This window comes from Photinus pyralis, unplaced genomic scaffold (assembly GCF_008802855.1).
Source record: "Photinus pyralis isolate 1611_PpyrPB1 unplaced genomic scaffold, Ppyr1.3 Ppyr1.4_LG3b, whole genome shotgun sequence".
Taxonomy (NCBI): domain Eukaryota; kingdom Metazoa; phylum Arthropoda; class Insecta; order Coleoptera; family Lampyridae; genus Photinus; species Photinus pyralis.
In genome coordinates this window covers 9,705,188-9,726,227 of record NW_022170510.1, presented here as the reverse complement: position 1 = coordinate 9,726,227, position 21,040 = coordinate 9,705,188, and the positions used below count along the sequence as shown (strand labels likewise).

The 21,040-nt window shown below is 34.7% G+C and overlaps 1 protein-coding gene across 5 annotated transcripts in view; it reads right to left on the bottom strand.

Annotated features, from left to right (window-relative positions):
• The window catches only part of LOC116166509, a 168,088-nt gene that overhangs the window by 957 nt on the left and 146,091 nt on the right, over positions 1 to 21,040 (bottom strand). For 4 of the 5 annotated variants that reach the window (XM_031481480.1, XM_031481478.1, XM_031481482.1 and 1 more), the window contains 2 exons: positions 14,968 to 15,088; positions 6,297 to 6,403 (listed from right to left, as the gene is read on the bottom strand). In XM_031481480.1, the coding sequence (XP_031337340.1) occupies positions 6,297 to 6,403; positions 14,968 to 15,088 (228 nt within the window). Of the gene's footprint in view, positions 1 to 5,828; positions 5,936 to 6,296; positions 6,404 to 14,967; positions 15,089 to 21,040 lie in introns of all 5 variants that reach the window. The other variant, XM_031481481.1, reaches the window with a different exon arrangement.

The following is a 21,040-nucleotide window of genomic DNA, read 5'->3' as shown; positions in this document are numbered from 1 at the left end:
GTACCACACAAACAAGCTAAGTACACAGCCTTCAACAAACATAAATTGCGTTTTCTCTTTACGTATTTACACCTTTAACAAACTTTACAAGTATGTGCAGTTGACTTTGAGAAAGTGTTAAGTGTAGATCTGTGAAAGGACCACATGCGATTTCTCTCCGGCAAAAGCTGCAGATTTTCCCCATAGGTTGAATGTAAAATATCCAATCTCCTCTGTAACTAGACCTTAACTTAATCTACGGAATGGCAAATTATAATTGCGTTCGCACAAAAATGCAATAAAAGCGATCGTTTCCAATAAAGTTTACGGCATTGTAAAAATATATAATACGACGAACATAAAGGGGATGGATATCCCTGTTTATTGAAAAAAAATGTAAAACTTGTAGCGCCATTCGGAATGTCTAATAAATTCCGATGCCTGCGACTTATACGTATGGACATCAAGCGCTTTTGGGAATCGGAGACATTTGGCCTATTCAAATTTAAACATTACTGTATGTAAGTTACCTTACATCAAGGTAAATTACGAAATGATTTAGGTACCAATATAAAGGCCTAAACTGAATGTTTTTGGCTGAACCGATCACGTGGCTACTTTGCAAAAATTCGTTAATTAAATAAGTTTTCGCATTCTTGCCAGTTTTGCACCGTTATCCATGCGCTTTCCTGGAAAGATCTCAAAAATAGAGAGCTTCCACATTGGGAAAGTGGTAGGTCTTGACGAGACGCACTCGTCGCCAATAGCGAAATTTGCTTGCCCCAGGAAGGTAATCTGTACATCGGTAGCGGTTTCGTCTATCAGCTGGTGAACATTTTGAGTTTCTCATTGGATTTGAATTGTTAACATAGATCCTACTTCCAATATACAGGGTGAAGATTTTCTCTGGAACAATGAATATATCTTCAAAACATGTTTTTTTTAAAGAAGATTTTTACGGTATTCAAAACTATAAAAAGTTTTCTACCAATCTACGTACTTTGTGGCCAGTGACGTACTTCTGCATGGCCAAGGGGGGCTTATTTTAAATGGCTACCACTAGTTTTCATTACATATTTTAACTTTTTTGGATATAGCAGCATCATAATAATAATAATCATATGCGAGAAAAGTTAAGGAAAACGTTTGTGTTAATTAATTTAATAATTTCACTAAGTTGCGTTGAAAAAAATTTATTCTTAGTTATGTGAGAGCAATTTATTGTGTCAACGTTTATAAAAAAATTTAAGTAAATATACATGCTTAATAATTATTTACAGTGGCGTGCGTCTACCGAGGCGTTTACAGAACTAAGAGGGTCACCTTTTTTAACTGAGAGCACTCAGGTACTATTACAGTAAATTAGTAATTAATTAATTAACAAAGCATTTTCATAATTTGAGTTTTTCTTTTAAATTTGATTGTGTAATAGAATAATTTTTTATTCTGCTATATCCAAAAAAGTGTGCTCTTTAAGAGTGTGTAATGAGTAGTGGTTGCTATTTAAAAAAAAGTGTTCCCTGTTGACCATGCAGAAGTACGCCACTGACCACAAATTTTAAAGTACTTAGATTGATACCAAATTGTTTATAATTTTGAATACCATAAAAATCTTTCTTAGAAAAATGTTGCCTTGAAGTAGACCCACCTTGCAGGGGTGCCAAGAATGGGAAAGGGGTGAATCTGTACCCGGGAATGCTACAAGATGTATCTCCCAGGAGAATTTCTTCAAAGATATTGACATCCAAAGGGAGTGGAAGGGAAGAATCGTAGAATCCACCTTAAAGTACCGTGTGACCTATTTTGGTTGAGACTGCGGTGTATCTCAGCTGTTTTTAAAGATAGAGACTTGCGATGTTCGCGACCCTGTACCACTTTTTTTGTGAAACTTTTAATACAAACAGAATTAATTTATCTAATGAGATACAGGGTGAAAATCAAAAGGTACTGTGTGACATACCCATGTAAGGTAGAAAAAAGAGTAGAATCAAGTGGCATAGTAAAAATATATTTTTGAACCACGGTTTCAGAGATTTGACCCAACGCTGGTATTTTTGAAATGCAACACCCTGTATATCTTAATGTTACTTTCTTTGCATCCTTTTTTCTGATTACATTGTTGTATCAGAAGCTATAATATGTTTTGGCCATGAACCAAAAATTTAAAACCTTATTTTTTACGGTTTTTAAATAGTAGGCCATGGAGATTTTGTTTTCATGGAAGCCGATACCAATCAATAAAAATGGCTGACGGTAGAAACATTAAAAATGTTGAAAAATGATATAAAAAATATAGGTTGTGTTGTGATACATCAATGTTATCAGGAAAACGAATGCAAGTAATTGACATTAAGATACACAGGATGTTTCATTTAATAAATACCAACATTGGGTCAAATCTCAGAAACGGCGGCTCAACATTTTTTTTACTATACACCCCTGAATTTGAGGTAAAAATATCTAAAAACCGAAACAATTTTTACGTTTTTTCTATCTTACATGGGTAGCAAGATACGATAACATTTCAAAAAGTCAAACTTTTCATGTTTACCCGGTATCACAGAAACAAGAGTAGCTAGGGTGATTCTGTTTGTGGCATTAAACAAAACAAAAAAGTGGCACAGGGTCGTAAAACCCCAAGTCTAAATTATTAAAAACAGCATATCAGTCTCTATCAAAATAGGACACACAATACAGGGCTCAGAATAATAAAAGTAAACAGAACTTCTGCAAGATAAATATAAGGGCATGTCTGTTATAAAAATCTAAAATGTCATTTATCTACCGTCCACAGCTTTGGAATCTAGATTCCAAAAGTTTATAGCTTTACTACTATAAAAGGTATAAAGAATGGCAAAAGGGAAAAGATTTATACAGGGTGTAATAATTAAGTATTTGTATGTACCAAAACAGGATGGCAAAAGAGAAAAGATTTATACAGGGTGTAATAATTAAGTATTTGTATGTACCAAAACAGGATGGCAAAAGGGAAAAGATTTATACAGGGTGTAATAATTAAGTATTTGTATGTACCAAAACAGGATGGCAAAAGGGAAAAGATTTATACAGGGTGTAATAATTAAGTATTTGTATGTACCAAAACAGGATGGCAAAAGGGAAAAGATTTATACAGGGTGTAATAATTAAGTATTTGTATGTACCAAAACAGGATGGCAAAAGAGAAAAGATTTATACAGGGTGTAATAATTAAGTATTTGTATGTACCAAAACAGGATGGCAAAAGGGAAAAGATTTATACAGGGTGTAATAATTAAGTATTTGTATGTACCAAAACAGGTATTCTTTCCAAATAAATCGTAAAGGGTTTAGAACCCAAAAGCACAAAATCTTGCAGTAGATTTTTGGGTATGCCGTTTCTGATTTTGTATAAATTTTCAAAATTCTTACGCCCACCCGAAGGTGGTGCACTTTCAGACAAAGACAAAGAAATCTGATCTCAACGAAATTTAGTATCTGGGATCAAGAATATTAATAGAAAACGATGCATCAACGAGGGATAATTAACAAAAATTATGCAGTTGAAAATGTTCCTTTTATGTGATAAGAGTGGGAAATCAAAAATTGCTTTTAATAATTTTTCCTTCTTTCTATTCGGGTAATTGTTCATGCAAATATTAGAATATCATAATATTTTGTGTTATATATATTATACAGGGTGTTTAGATCTTCGCCCCTTGGATAATAGGGGCTTCATTCTGCGACAAAACTGAACAGAAAGTCCTATTACATTTTTGCTATCAGACAAATACGAGCTTGGAAGGAAAATGAGACAGAACTGAAGAATTATTTTTGTATTTTATAACTAATAATAAAATTTGATTTCATTTGATAATAGTATAATAATAGCAATTTTGGGAAAATGTAAAAAAAAGCTGTAACGGCGTACCTAAAAGCCTAGACAAATCCATTATTTCTATCGTTCTCTGTATTATGATTTTTGAGAAAAAAATTGAAAATGAAGCGCAATTTTGAGACTTCTTTTAATTTATTCCGCTCCCAAAGGTCTCAACATTTGCTTTTGCTTTTCGCACCATAACACACAAGCTTCTTTGGCCTCATTTTCAGTATTGATTTTCCGATTTTGAAGAAATTACGCCCTTAAACGTACGTGCAGAAAGAGATTCTGATCTCAACGAAATTTATTTGATTTTTTCAACGTGAAAATGAAGAATCCAAAACTATCTTTTGAAAATTCCAACTGTAATTCTTGGCGAGCCAAAAAAATGGTCAGAAATAAAAAATTAAAAAAACCTTTTATCTAAGTAGTGCAGTAGCGGAAGGCATACCCAAAATCCTAAGCATGACTGTTTATTCAAAAATCCTTGTGTTAGGGTTATTGAGAAAAAAAATTAAAGAAAGCGCAAATTTTGAAAGTTTTGTAAGCGTAACCCTAAAACCAAATTTTTGGTCTTTTAGAATATTTGGAAAAAATAAATTCGGTTTTGATCCATTACCATCCAGTTATTTTTTAATTGGAAATAGTCTTTTTCGATATAATAGATTTGAAAATAAGACACTTTTTCCTTTGCAATTGTTTATCTCACATAGTAATGGAACAATCAGCTCTTGAAAATCTTCCGAATTACTAATGCTGTATGTACAAGGCAAATGAGCCACCTTGTACATTTTAAAATATTTTGTATATTTAAAAAAATGATTATTTATGAATTGCTGCGCTCGCACATAGAGCAAATAAATAACAGTTGCTATTTTTTGTGGGCATGGAAACAGCCTTATAATTATTAATTTTTTCAGCGAGATTAATGGATAGTTTTTGTGGTAAATGGAAGCAGAAGCAGTGTTTTTTTCATGCAACGGATTTCTTCAGTGACAATTTCCAAAAGGCACTGAGTTAGAATGCACTTTCGGGTATCCCTTCCCTCGTACTTTTTGAATAATTTCAAAAGTTTTTTTAAAATCAATTAAGAAAAGGGGACAGCTTGATAGATTTTCTTAATGTATTCGGTTTTCTCACTAGTATATAGTTCTATTGTACATTGTCACTGGTAACAACTGCAAAATAGCCAAAATTGATTATTATTTACTATCATTAGACATTTTCCACTATTAAAACGCATATTTACTATATTAATGTAATAGTAGGAAAGCCCAATAGGGCATTTTCCGATGTCCTCGGGCGCGTTATGTTAAAGTAAGGTGGGTTAACTACGTGTTGCAAAGTGTGCATTTCAATGATCTGCCGATTTGAATGGAACGTGAGGGAGTGGGAAAGTCATAAACTTGCTACAAAACTTCACCTTGACATTCAATAGGTCTCTACGACACTAGAGAAATGCATCGCGGGCTCTCCTAACTGGAGTTTTACATTTTGGTACCTAACGTGGTCATTACATAAGGGAATTAGACCCCGTTAAATGAAGAAACAAGACGTGGTTATATGGAAACATGGATTAGGTACTTGTAGATGCAGTCGCAAAATAGCCTTTACTTATCTGTGCCGTAGTAGAGTAAAACCTATGAGGATAATTTATATGAGACGAAGGAACGCTTTTCTGCAGCGAATCACGCGTCTAAATTCGACCAAAATTGCAATATTAAATCTACTCACCCGTACGAATATTAAGTAAAAACTAAAAAAGGAAAGGTCGGCAAATCAAGCTATAGTTACAGAGAGCTTCAGAAAATATAAACTCAAAATATAGTCACAGATTATAGTCATGTCTACCTTGGAAGAGATTAGATTTAAAGAAGTTAAAAGATGCATTCCATTATAGTGGGTGCACAAAAAATGTGAAATCAGTAAAGGCAGTTGGTACTTTAGCGTGTTATGTTATGCCCGAAACCCGTTAGAATGCAGCTGGCAATACCTGTGATAGCAATCTTGCATGACCACTTGGAAGTGCCTTCAATGGTCATTTCTTCCGCTTGCTCGATTGAATCAATGTGTGTATCTGGGTCCACTGAAAATGTTGTTCTGCGCGCCAGCACCGGAAACAAGAACACCGATAACAACAAAATATGAACACAACAAGCACGGGGATATCTCTGCACTATATCTCACCTTTAACTAATTGGTTACTACTAAACCCTCGCGCTGCATAATTTAATTGCGCGAGGATATGTCCAATTAGTTTCAAAGGCAAAGCAAGTTAGGTGATGGATCCATAATATAGTAGCAGCGTCACATTCAACATTCTTTGAGTGGAACAATTAAGTTAATGCGGTCTTAACTTGATTGATCGTACACTGTTATATGTATAATTATGTACAGTTAGTAAAAATAACAGCGTATAGGGTTACAATGAGGACACCAATCGTACGTAGTCCCGACAAACCTGTAATTGCTATTTTAGCTGACCACTTCGACGTGCCATCCAATACCGACTGTTTCACGGCTTTCATGTGACCCGAATGACTTTTGTCTTCTACGCCAAAGACGTCCCTGTATAGTTTAACAATATGTAATATTTGTCAAAAAGGTTTACATTAATACTGAAAAAGAACAGATTATTACAGTGCGTCCCAAATATATACATCATCATCGCCCAGCCATACAGATTAGTCCGTAATTTAATCGGGATTCTATTAACCTTTTATAATGGCGTACAACCTCGTAAAGGAAAAATGTTGATATATAATGGGAGCATTTGCTGAAAAACAATCTGAAAAATTTGCGAATTTATCACAAACCCTCGGAGCTCCTTTTAGTAAAACAACCAACCTTTTCGCTATAACAAAGTATTTTCGAATTCTTTGTGTTGTACAAATCCAAATACTGTGATGCAATTGCTACGTGGTTAGTTAAATCGCTAAGAGGTAATTTATTTTGTCATTGTTCACGCCTCTTACGCAAACATTTTTTGTAAAAGTTTTCCATTTACGTTTCTCTGCTACCGTGAAAAACGCGAGGTAATTTAATTAGAATTCTTTCAAAGTAGATGAACGGTTTCCATGTCATTTAAATAAAACAATCCAGAAATTTTCATCAGGACATTTAAAGAGATTGAAAAGTTGCAAGTTGCTAATTTCGCAATTTTTATGCTGCGGTTTCTGCAGGAATAATAAATTAAACCCTAACGTGCACAAAATAATATCACGACCTGTTCAGTTTCGTGCCCTAGACACTTAATTTTTTTATGGAAAATGTAGACGACACCGCTGATATCAGACAGATAAACTGAAATCAATACCTTTCTTTTAGATACACGCATTTTTTATCTTTACGACTGTTGGGCGACTTTCGGCATAAAATCGGAAATTTGATGTACTCCATCGAAATTTAGTATGAAAGTAAACGTGACCTTCTGGGTCCATCAGATTTGATCGCAGTCTTTAATCGATTTTCAATTGTAAATTTCGTATTTTATGTTCGTGTGATGGCTCTCGGTAACCGAAAGATTGGTGGAAATTTACATTTTCTACCTCGAAGTGAACGGAGCTCATTTTCCATTCGGAGTTATTGGTGATTACACAAAAGAAATCAATTGTAATTAGATAATGCAGTTGATTATTCAATTTATCCGTCCTGTGATAAGTAATATACACTTCACATTCTGAAATGTACAGGGTGGGTCAAATTCCGTAACTAGAGCGGTTATTTGACGCAAATTTTTGTGTGATCTTTTTCAGTGAAATATGCAGAAGGATAATTTCCAAGTTTAAAAGAAGTCATGGTTTCAGTAATATACCACCAAACAAATACTCCTTATGGTACATACAAGTTTGTATTTCGGCGTTCAGCGAGCTTTAATTGTCGTATGCGTCGTAGTCACGTCTTTGTTTTAAATTGTATTTGACGGAAAATTGTTTCGTTTTACACGATAAAAAGAGGTCATATAATGTTACATTTCTGACACTGCGAATTAAGCTATCTCCGCCATTACTACTCCACCGTAAAATAGGTATTTTAAGTCAACTTAGTATAGAGACAAGGGATGAGCTTTGCACTAAATTAGGGATTCGCGTTTGAGCCGTAGCGCTAGTTGAAATTCGGGTTTGAGTCGTCAACCAGAGAGAGTTTCGTTTTGGCATCCAAAGAGTCAATACGAGGGTCAGTCAGTCAGCGTTTAGTATAGCGGCTTTTAGAGCCTAAATAATTCAATTTAGCGCTCGGGCTTAAAAAAAGAAGTTAACCTAATTCAAAGCGACGTTTAGTGTCCATTACATTCCGTAGCCATTTATCATTTATCTCAGTGGGGAAAGTTATGCGAAAAAGTAAAGTCCGTTTTAATTTTCGCTACCCTAAGTGAAATTTGCGTGCGCACATCAGTTTGTCAAGAAAAGTTCACCCAGGTTTAAAAGAATACAAAATTACGCCCAAGGAATCTTTACACGTTCTCGTATAGAAGTTAAAAAAACCGCTTAATCGTGTCGTAATTTAGTTAAATAAAGACCATGTCCGTATTTATAAACAAAGTGCTATTCAGCAAATTCCACAAAGAAAGTTAATATCTCGTCTAAAACGAAATTGCGACAAAGAAAACTGTTCGTAACTTTAAATAGCAAATAAAATTGTTATTGATATTGTTATAAATAGCAAATTCCACAAAGAAAGTTAATATCTCGTCTAAAACGAAATTACGACAAAGAAAACTGTTCGTAACTTTAAATAAATTTCATGGTCACTTTGTGCCGCTACAGTGAAGTGCAAAACAGTGAAAATGTTTACTAGAGGGACTTTCTAATTTGAAATACAATTCAAAGGAGATGCACTCTTAAACGTTTTCGATATTTTCCGTGTTTCTTTTTATCATTGTACCGTCATTTATTATTTCCGTTGTTTCTTTTTATCATTGTACCGTCATTTATTATTTCCGTTGTTGGCATTGTGCTGGACAGTACGAAATTCAAAGACTCCGTTTGTAGTAACTCTTTCAGCTAAAGGAGATCTCTTAAGCAAACCGAGAAAGTAGAAAGGTAAAGTAAATAGAGAACCGACAGAGCTAGTTGTCGGCATAATGAACTATTTTCCTATATTTTTTATGATAGAGTTTTCTGGTTGCAATTTCATCTTCAATAAAAAGCAAGGCAAATTGTCAATCAGTAAATTGCAGCAGAACTTGGTAGCTCCGTAACGGTGAAAGATACCGTTTACGTTAAATGGGGGCAGAGTTGTCCCTTTTTGTGACTAAAAATGCTTTTGAAAACTCCCATTTAGCATACACTGAATCTCTCACCGATAGGTAGATCCTAATGGTGCGCCATGAATTTGAAACACCCTGTACAGGTGTGTCCAAAATAGCAAACTCCTTATTCAGGTTACTACTAACGCTTTAAAGAATTCATGTGCAAACTGGATGTAATTTTCACTTCTTTTTCCTCAAAAGTGTTTGGAGCGCTTACAAGTTACATACCATTAGTTACAGCTGAAAGGCAAATATTGGATAATGATTGGAAAGTAAATATTTGGAGTAAATAATTCGAATACTCTCAGTTTTTTAAACTGAATAGCGATTTTACACAGTCGAGCTGGCGTTAGAATAAACTTAGAAGCAAAAATAAAAAGAATAAATTTCGCAATGATTCCTCAGTGGCCCTACAAGAACCTTCAATTTCTTTTTAGTTTATTACTAAGAAATTGGAAGTGAAGATAATTTCTCTATATTTCAAAGTAGGTATCTCTCTGGGGATTATGCAAAGATTGTTAGAACGTTTATTTATTCTTGAACGATTCTTTACAGAATCTGTTTAGTTTAGAACATACTCGCTTTCCTGCTGGTGGCGCAAGTTGTTCATTTAAAACAGATTAAGGAAATATAATCTTCAAGAATAACAAGGAAATGCTAATAGTGATATAAATAGCATCTAAACGCTTACAATAAATATTATCAGTTAACCATCTTACAATTGTTGGTGACGTACCGGGTTTGAGATATACGTAAAAGCAAAAATAAAAAGAATAAATTTCGCAATGATTTCTCAGTGGCCCTTCAAGAACCTTCAATTTCTCCCTGACCGAATTTTATCTCGTGTAAGATTTTCTTGGGTCAGGATTAAGATTTACAGTCCTAGCGCTACAATGAGATTCGAAACCTTTTCAAAGATTATTCTCAAAAGTCTCAACTATGAACCCTGAAAAATCGCTCAAATTTTGAAGAATTTACGTTCAGAATGCTGGAAGACCTTTTGGCATCAATGATAATATGAGTAAAACTTAACAAGTCTCTGAGACCTTTGATAAAGGATTTTTGAATAATACCTAATTTTTGAAGAACACAATAAATACACAAAGAATTTTTAGTGAACACTTTTTAAAGGATGAATCCTTAGCGACTCACTCAAAGTGTCTAAAAATCTCTAAAAACTGCACGAAGTACCTTAAATTCTCAAAAATCTCTGATGAACTTCTGAGCAATGTTTGAAAAAGTTAATAGAATCTTTCACTCAAGGATAAACATTGAAGTGTATTAGTACTTTCTTTTAGTTTTCTTGTATTTTTAAGACAGTCGATCTAAATTTTTATTCTTCTTCAATATTCGAAAACGGAACTCTCTTAGTCAGGGTACTTAATCCACTAGCACATATTGGTCTGCGTGAAGATTATCGGCAAAGTCGATCATAAATCCCCGAAAAATACTATCAGCTTTTTTAAAGCCTCCTGTAATCTAAATAAATTGCAGAAATGCTGAAAACTACTTTCATGAGTTAATAGGGATACATGTAGGTATACCCGCAAAAATCTTTTGAACCTCTGAGAAATAATTTTTGAAGAAACCTTGAAAAAACCTTTGGGGATATTAATGTCTGAAATTGCTTGCAGAAGTTACGGCATAAAAATCATTTTTCCACAAATGTACCTATTCCACTATTCTTCTACAAAATTTCCATGCCCGAACATTAAACTTTCTTTGCCGGATTCGGCATCCAAATCACTAGACGAAGTTGACCAGCAAATCAATCTGCATTCTTTCTAGAGAATATCTCTTAAATTGATCATACAATTTTCGGAAAACACCCTACCAGGATCTCTTAAAGAGTCCAGCCTTGACGGAAAATTGTGCACAACTGTTCGAAGATCTCCATTGCATTTATGAATCAAAGGAAAAATGTAGAGATCCATGGAGACTCATGAATCTCTGAAACTTATACTTAAAATACATTTGAATCTTTAAAAAATTCGTGGAGTTCTAAAAAAGTTCAAGAATGCCTAAAATTATTACCAGAGGTTGTCTAAAAATCAATTTTTAAAATCTCCGAAAATTCCCAGAAAGTTTTGTAATTCCCAAATATCATATTGTCACATTGTAATTTTAGTTTTAAGGTACATTATTTAAGAGCCACGAAATTTAGCGCGCCTGACTATTTTTTCGTAGTTAATTTGGAATCGGTTTTCAGGTAACCCCGTTTTGGATATGATATACAGTGTGTGTACATACGTTCGCGGCATATGGGTAAACTTTTTTATTATTAGGATTACGAAAAAAATCATAAAACGTTCTGTATGGTTTGAAACCTAAAATTAAACCATCAGATATCAAATTTATTCGATCATGTGGCATCATCAAAATATTGAGAACTTTAAATTTTGGATAATAACAAAAGAGTTAACTGTGAAGATTAGTTTACAATTTTAAATTTTTAACAAATATCGATATTAATAACAAATAAAGGTATTGTACTTTGTTGAATTTTCTCGAAAGCACCTAGGATATTCTCAAAACCGCTAGAAAGTCCTAGGAGGTTTTTTCAAGGCCTTGGAAAGAACTTTTGGAACGCATTTAAAAGGTATTCTAGCGCTTTTTAGAGTCTTTTATGTGATGCCAAGGTTTTTCTGTACAGATTTCAAAAAGAGAGGATGAAATGGTCTAGAATTAGTTGTAACTTTTTGCAATCAGTCCGTATCAAAATGCTGTTTTCGACAGTACCTATTCAGAAAAATACAAACAAAAATTTTGTACAAGATTGGTTGAGCCATTTTTGAAAATTGCTTAAGGGGTCAAAAAGCATTTATTATTGCATTAAAATTATGAACATCATGAACAGCCGGAAAAACGACTTACAAATCGTTACTAAGGGTTTTTCGTGACGTATAGTACATATCTGCTCTTGAAAATGACCGGGGTGCAGTGGAGTGAAAACCTAACCCTGTCTAGAAATTGCCCTCAAATTGTTACTCGGTCGCTGAGTTCAGATGTTCCCCCGAAGTTGCCCGGAGTTGCACAGGGGGGTGACACAGGAGGTACAATGGGGTTGTAACGAAGCGCCTTGAAGTTTTATACCCGAAGTTATGACCACATCGTATATTTGTAGAGTCGGCCAGCTTTGTTGAACACCGGGTAGCTAGAAACGTTTTCAGCTGGGCGCTTCGTCACCAAAAGTGTCGTGCTGAGAGTATCTAATGTTTCTAGGTTCTAAAGGTAATTAAAGTTAATTCCTAGAGTTGTGTCTCAGCCACCACTACCGCAAATAATGCAGTTTGTAACCGTTCCCGTCAAGATTAAATTGCCTGTGTTGCGTCCGAAAGCTCTTGTCATTTAGAAGAAAAGGGCAATTGATATTTTAAAGCCACGTTAAGCCATTATTAGCAGGTATAGTAAATTAAAACTGCACGCCGTTATCAGGTTGATTAACAATAGGATTTTAGAATATCCAATCCGGCCAATTAAGTAAGGGTAATTAACAGTAGTTCAGTAAATGTGTTGGAGTAAACGTCATGTCACATAGTCGTGTGGGGTATCAAATGAAGCGCTCTTAATTGATTTGAATTTTGGGACCACTTTCAGATTTTTAGGACGTCACCACAAATAATTAAAAAAGTTGTAATTTGTGTATGTAGGTAACCGAATACTTTGTGTCCGCTGGAAAACCGTCGTTCTCTCCATGGCCTAAGCCAAAATTTATAAAAAGCAAACCCAACTCCTTTAAGACTAATTTCGCAGTTTTGAATGCTTTATTAGAGCTTTATAGGCCAGCCCGTGTGGCATAGTTCAGTTGAAGCTCAACTGTGATACTAAGGGCCCCTGATTCGAATCCGTGTTCGGGCATGGCGGTAAATAAATAAGTAAAACGCCAATATAGTTTTAATTGCTTTAAAACGAACTTAGTCAACGTTCAGAGTAATATAAGGGGTTTTTCCCGTCCCCTTCCATACCTGTTAGGGTTGACTAGTTCAGGAATGAGTTGTATGAGTTTTCAGAACACTTCTGTCATACTATTTAATAAATTACCTTTAAGTATAAGAAAATTATCAATCATAAGCCTCAGAAAAATTCTTAAATGTGTATTAATTAAACATGCCTTTTATAGCATAACAGAATTTGAAAATTTAGATTTCAAAAATATTGTATATGTGTGACTTCTGCAAATGTATATTTTTTGTTACAAGTGTGCAGTAATAACTATTATTAATGAACCCAAAAAGCTCTGGAATAAACTTAAAACGCTCTGGACAAGATCTATTGAGTTGTGTGGAAAGCGACTACACTGTTGTGGAAAGTCACAAGGGCACACTGAAAACTAATTACAACACTCTGGAAAGATGGGGATGAAAGTATTGAATTGGTTTTACAGATTCTAAGAAAACAAGCTAAATTCTCTGCCCGGGGCACTTTGGTGCATGGTGCTCTTGTTTCTAAAAATTACTGAAATGGTCGTAGAGATGGAAACAAAATCTGAAAAATGTTTGGCCAGTGCCCTTTTTCAAATCCAAAAGTATGCAATTGATAATGGACAAGTTTATTGACGTTGATAGTGCAATATTTAACCTAACGACATTCAAATATAGAACAAAACGAATAAACTACTAAAAACATCTAAAAATCTGTCAATAAATGACAATAAATGACGTCATTTGACCTAATTCAATGGCGCACCAATAATTCACAGTCCAGGTTCTAAGCGAATGAATAGGCATCGTATGGGAATAGGTCAAGTGACGTCACACGCTGAAATGCCATTATTTTTCCAATCGCAACTTTAAAATCTTGTAACGTTTTTATTTGTGGAGGTATTTTAATATTTTACTTAAATTTTCATAATAAATTTACAATAAAATACTGGAAGCTTCTTCATTGTGTTTACAAATTCAAAAATTTGAGAAACAATTTTTATAAAGCGTAACTATTGAATTGATTTTACCGAGTCAAAGTAAATCTGAAAATCCTTTGGGCGAGTGCCGTTTTTGCAAGATAAAATATTGAATTATTTTAATAGATGCAAACAAATCTGAAAAATTGGGTGTGTTTTTTTGCAAAGCTAAAATATTTGTTGCACTGTGTACTTTTTCCTAATGCCCAAGTACAGAAAATCTGAGAAGCTTTCATCCGTAGTACTTATAGCCAATTGGTTTCATGGAAAATCCAAAAATTATACGTTCACTATTCAACAGTTAACTTTGATTAACTTCCGTAATTTTCTCGAATGTAAACTACTCATCCATAAATGTTTGAAACTTGTTAATTTACTCGACAACGTGCATTATTTAAAAGCACGCTGCATGAATAGAAAATGTCGCAATTTAGCCTTATTTATTTATTATTTTCCCCCTTTTAGCTTAGTCATCGCTTTTAAATATATTAACGGTTCGGTAATTTTGTGCCTTTCGTTGTCAGTTTTGGGTGAATGTAAATGCAAAATAAAGTACCTCCGCCAGCGAGATTGTAATTTATTCCTCATACAAAATTAAGAAGTTTTAATTGTTCTCTTTGTTGCACGTTTAACTATATTTGTTCATTATTTATCAGTCTGTAGCATGCAATTTGTTCTTTTGTAAGCATTTTTGCATGTCGCCGATGAATTAGTGACAAGTGTCGCCGCGGTGCAAAAATTGTGAAGGCAAAGCAACACGAAATATAAACGACCGGGGGTCGATAAATAATAAATGCAAAGTCATTTTGAGGGAAAGCTCTTCTTGTATGACTTGGACTGTAGACGAGAAAACGTAAATGGAAAACTTTCACTCGACACGACGCTAGGTACCCTTAACCCCTTTGGCGTGAAAGAATTGAACAACCATAGGAAATATATGGTTTTAGTCGTAAATATGGCAGTAACACGCTACTACGATACCTGATAAGCTCAAATATTTCCGGCTTCTCTCTCTCCCGCTGCTTCATTCGCTCCTTCATTGCTGTTATTATGCTATTGGCTTTGTCTTCCGCTCCATGTTTCGAACTTTTTTCAGCGGCTCCTAAAATCAAAAGAAAAATCGTTTGCATTAATGTTTTCACGAGTGGGAAACGTTTTGGCGCAATGGAAATGAGCTATTGTCTGAACGTCTGCCTCAACTTCCCTACTGCCACGGATAATCTAACATGGGGTGTGTTTGTTGTCTGTGCTACTGATTAGTAGAATTCGAATACTACCATTTCTTATAGGAAATTGTGTCCAACAGTTTTTCGTTTGCCCATGACAGCTGAGGTTTCATCCTCGGTTTCATCTTTTGTTGCAATGTAACAGACAAAGTGACTATGTTGAGAACAGAAAAATGTACGGTGAATAAAACGTTTCATGATTAGTTTAATTTCATTTCCAGAGATAAAAATGCAATTCCGTTGCAGCAAATTAGCGTTCTCTCACATTGTCAGAAATGTAGGTACACTCACAAAAGTAATAGGAAACTTCCACATTAGCGTAATAAGTTCTTAAACAGCGCGGCGCAAATTTAAATTAGAGATTTAATGCCCCACACAAAATGGGCGAAAGTTGTTGCGGTGTTCCCTTTGCCAGAATTTAAAGTAGGTAGTAGTAATAATTTATGGATTTAAATTGGATACGAACTCTCATAAATTACCTTTAAGCGCGTATAGAAATTCACAATTAATTCAAAAAGTGGAATCAATCAATTTCGGGGATTACAAGCCTAATTTATAAATTTATTACACTCGAAAACGATTTATAACATGAACGCTTTTTTGGGGGGTGCACATGTATATATGTCATAAAAATTTGGGATGCTATTGTTGAGAAGACCTTTAGTTGTGGTTTGTCAGATTTAAAGCGTGATTGATGAGGCCATTACGTGTCAAATTAGATTGAGTTTGAGAATTTGTAATCGTTTTGGTAAATTTTTTGTGATAAATTGGTTGTATGTAGTCTATCAAGTGATTAAAGTGTTACTATTTTTAAAATGAGAGCTGTTGGGTGATGGGCGTGTTCTGTAACCCTTCGGTTTTTTGGCGTTCAATACTTAATTGAATACGAAAAGCACTGCGGTTAATAATTAGCTTAGCAAAAAAATTGTTTCTTCTATTTTAAACTTTACAGTGCAGACTTTAGCCGCGGGTAGATGCTTTGTAAGGGTGGAGAAAATTTTACGGATAAACTCTTTTGTAACTTCCAAAGAAAAATATGTCGTTAAACAACTGAAACAAAACGATTGGAAACTATATGTTCTAGAGGCTCTAAAAGAAAATTACAAAAAGGTCAAGGGTATCGCAGAGACGAAAAGAATCCAAATTAAGAAAAATTACACTGAAACCAAAAAGAACATAACAGTTAGGACACATAACTACTAAAAATATGGAAACAAGTCAGACCCTATAATGAAACTAGTTGTCAGGTAAACTCATGATTTGACTTTCCGCCTACTTTTAATACTCATTGCAAGTCTCTTTGGTCATAGAGACATTTAGAAAATGCCCTCTAGCGCCTTTATTTTGAACCCAACGCAAAAAGTGTAAAAGCCTTTTTTGTAGATCTCATCAAGACACATCTTTTTTTTGTAATTAACATTTTCCACTCTGATGCTTACTCTTAGAGAAAAATGCAAATTTAGAAAAATAAAAAAAAGCTTAACTTTTCAATTCAAAAATCTCAAAAACAAAGGAACTCACAAAAAAATTGCAATGAACTTTTTTGTTTGTTTGTTTTCTATGCCATTTTGGCCAATGTATGCGAAAAAAGTTAAAAAAAAATTTTTCAAGGCGTTATGGCTCTTTTAAACTTTTGTCACCCTCAACAACCATGAAGATGCTTACGGATCAAAACCAAAATAGGACGTTTTCGATTCCCCATACCACCCTATATGCACCCCAAATTTCGTCCAAATTGGTTCAGGGTTTTTTTAGATATCGTGTTCACAAAAAACGAACCACATACACACACCCACACAAGACGTCATGCTAAAAATCACTTTTACCCAAAATCGTCATGATACCTTCATTTTCATGCCTACTTTCTTTCCATGACAGAGGCAGAGCAGACTACGTTTCCTGCCGCTTGTCACTTTACTGGCCGCACCTGTCACTTTACCGGCCGCACCGTCACTTTACCGGCCGCATTTTTGACATTTCCAAAAGTCTATAGTGGCCCCTGTCATCACTGACAGATTGACATTAATCAAACGTTCTATATAAAAAAAATTTTGTTGAAATTTTGTATTAAAAGACAATTTCGGGTAAAATTTAATACAAAACTCATCAGTAAAATGTCATTACCTGGCTCGGACATTAAAGTACTCGGCCCTAAAGGGGCCTCGCACTTCAATATTTCCTCGCCAGTAATGTCTCATTTTCCTGACTATTCCCCAAAATCGTCATGAAACCTTCATTTTCATGCGTACTTTCTGTCGCGAAATTTTAGTTTCCATGACAGAGGCAGAGCATACTACGTTTCCTGCAACTTGTCACTTTTCTGGCTGCAGCTGTCACTTTTCTGGCCGCAGCTGTCACTTTACCGGCCGCATCGTCACTTTGCCGGCCGCACTTGTGACATTGCAATGTCTATAATGACTCCTGTCATCACTGACAGATTGACATTAATCAACAGTTCTATATAAAAATTGAAATTTTATATTAAAATCCGATTTCGGGTAAAATTTAATACAAAGCTCGTCACTAAAATGACATTACTTGACTCGGAAATTAAAAAGGGGCCTCGTCCTTCAATATCTCCTCACCAGTAATGTATCAGTGCTTCAAAACGTCCAGAAAACGCAATATTGGCATATTGAAAATGTATCACGATTACAATACTTTCGTTTATACATACTTCGTATGTAGTCGGTAGTCGGAAAGTAAAAAGGAAAAACTCAGGAGCTACTGGAGTTGAAGCATGTTGAGTTTAAAAACACTATACCAAAAATACTTTATGTGACTGCAACTATGAAGAACCTTCAGTTTTAGTTTAAAAATATCAGTAAATATTTAATATTCATTTTGGTGTTTTATTTTTTGAGTTTTAAATGTTCTAATTAAAAAAGATGTTTTTTTAAAATTTCTAGCAAATGAAAGCGGATCTCGCCCCCCCTCCCCCCTGTTATTTCTCTTTGTTCCCCACTGTGGAGGAGGCAAACAAAAATGGCTAAGAAGCCTAAAGAACATCCGTATAAGTGAATTTAAAAATGTTTTGATAAATGGAAGGATCGTTTGAAGAAGAGCGTTGTAGTCAATGGAGAATACTTTGAATGTGATCAAAATTTGGTGTAAAAATATTAGGAAATAATGAAGTTATATCGTGGATTTTGCCCCCCCCCCCTATAAGTGCATAATATGTTTCAATTTTTCAAATACATTTCAATAATATTTTCAAATTGGATTTTGCCCCCCCCCCCCCCTATATGTTTCAATTTTTCAAATACATTTCAATAATATTTTCAAAATTGTAGACTCCTACAATACAAAGTCGCCATCTCTTCCCCTCTCCTACTACATATTTTTGTAAGCACGCATTTGGGTTTTTAGCGCATTTTTTAAGAATTAAAAAATGTGCTATTTTTTCGTTTTGTTCTTCCGGATCCACTTCTGCCGTTTCGAACTACTTCTAGGGGAATGGTCCTAGAGTCCTGGAATTTTTTTGCATTAGATAGTGTATACCTTGCAGGTGTGCCAGACGGCCATTAAATTTCGCTGTCGAAAAGCCCCCCCCCCCCCCCCCACGAATTATTTCCTGAGCTGCTGTTTTTGAAAGTAACACCTGCATAACTTTTACATACGACAACCGTCTCAGATTTTGCATGCCGTTAGTGGTGCCAAGTTAAACTTTAGAAAATGGAGGGGGGGGGGGTAAACACATGTTCTACCCTTCATGATATTGTAATGAAAGGTCTCATCGAAATAAATTGGTTTGCTATAACTTTCCCGTGCGACTCTTTTTCGAGATCAGTGAGCGACGGGACCTGAGGAGGGGGGGAGGGGGTAAAAATTAATGTTATCTCATTGTATTCTAATTAAAGGTCGTCCGCAAAAAATATATCCATTGGTGATGTCAAAACAAAACCTATTTCGGTTAAAAAAATGCGCTTTATCTGCACAAGAGTTGTGCACAATTTATACTTGTTTTTACCTATAATTATAAATTCCGTAGGTATATTTACTTTAAATTTTGGATCGATTCGTGACATACAGGTCATTCGTCTTTAACGCCCAGGTTTTCCTATTTTCCTTTTCTTTAAATAACAAGATAAGTATTGAACCGAGAGGCTTCGTTCTGAGCTTAAATTGAAGCTTCATAATTTACTATAACCTTATTCCCCTATAACTTTCCCTGTAGGATCCCTCCTTCGGCCGATATTCCCCACGAAAGTCGACCAAAACTTAAAATTTGCACTTTTTGCAAAAATGACCCTTCTCCGTAGAAGCCTAACTCAGAATCTATCACCCCTACAGAACTGCGCCGCGATTTATATCAAATTTAATATTTAAAATTTAATATTTCATAAGTTCACAAAAAATCTGTTGAAAGCATTTGATATTAACTGGGGATTTGTGCACGTTTGTGTCTGTGGCAACAGATTTTCATTACCCAAACAACCCAAATCTTCTCGCTAAACCGCTTGTGCTCTTTTGCTAAATTTCAACGATGTCGTTAAGTAGCGTGTAAGTAAGATCAGATGGGTGAGTTACCTGCAAGTTTAGTTTTGCGTTGGGACGGTGGGTTTAACCTAATTTGTAACAAAATCGTCCATTTACAAGTGATAAAATTTACGCGAAGGAATATTTTCCAGTATGAGTGCTTTTAACATCAAACCGAGAGTAAATACACTGATATTACTGCTAACAATTGTGGCTGGTTAAATAAGTTTCACAAAGTTGAATGACGTGATTGGACACGGCATATGGCAGGGAATTTAAAGACAATTAATGCGGCCTGTTTCCATATTTCTAATGGGTGCAGCATTTTCCGCGGGGAGATATTACCAACTGTAACCTAAAAGGAAAGTCAACCAACGTGTAACTTATTTTACAATTTTTGATTTGTGTAAAGTAGTGGTCGATTATTTTTAGGAATTGGTGTAAATAATTTTGTTTGAAATAATTTTAATATTCCTAAAGAAATCGACTTATGAGAACCATTTGCATGAACAGATTTTGTATTGTATATATTGATAACAATCGAATCCTAACAAAGGATTTAGGTCATTTTCTAGAAATGTGCAAAGAATTTGTGGAGAATCTTTAAGTTATTTTTAAAACATCTTTGAAAAATGTTTGATAAATATCTGAACATTCCCACAAGCAGCTCTGCAGCTCGTCTTTAGTTAGTGCCTCTGAATGTCCTTTTAATGAATCTATATGTACTTAGAAAATTGAGAATGAAGAATACCAAAGAACTTATGGAGAATCTGTGGAAAATCTTTAAAAATCGCCCAAGAAGATCTTCTCTAGAGGGTATTTAGAAACATTTTTCTTCTATTAATCTCCGAAGAACTTCTGAAATGCTCCTGAAGAATTTTTCAAAAATCAATGTACATAGCTACAGAATTCCTAAATGTTGAAGTTTTATACTTTGTTTAATATCTAGTGACATTCCTTCCTTTCCACATTAATGTTATTGTTGATGCAAATTTTCTCCAATCTTTAAATAAATTTTTTAAGCTTTGAGTAGGTCAAAAAATTGACTGGTGGAATTGACTACGATGTAACAGCCTAAAGAAAATGAAGGCCAAATTCTCCAGATAAAGCACGCGCATTAAAAGAGGCAATTAAAATGGTTCTCAAAAATCCCTAGAGCACGTAAGTTATACTACTGGTCCCTTAAGACCTTATACCTGTTACCGCAAGTCCTCAAATTATAAATGCCTTGATATGGCCCTCCATCTGTCAAAAAAATTGATGGTGCTCAACGAAGACAGGTGAGTTATTTTTTGGATCTTAATTTACGAGTATACGGTTCAGACTTTAGTGTTAATTTAGTTAACAAA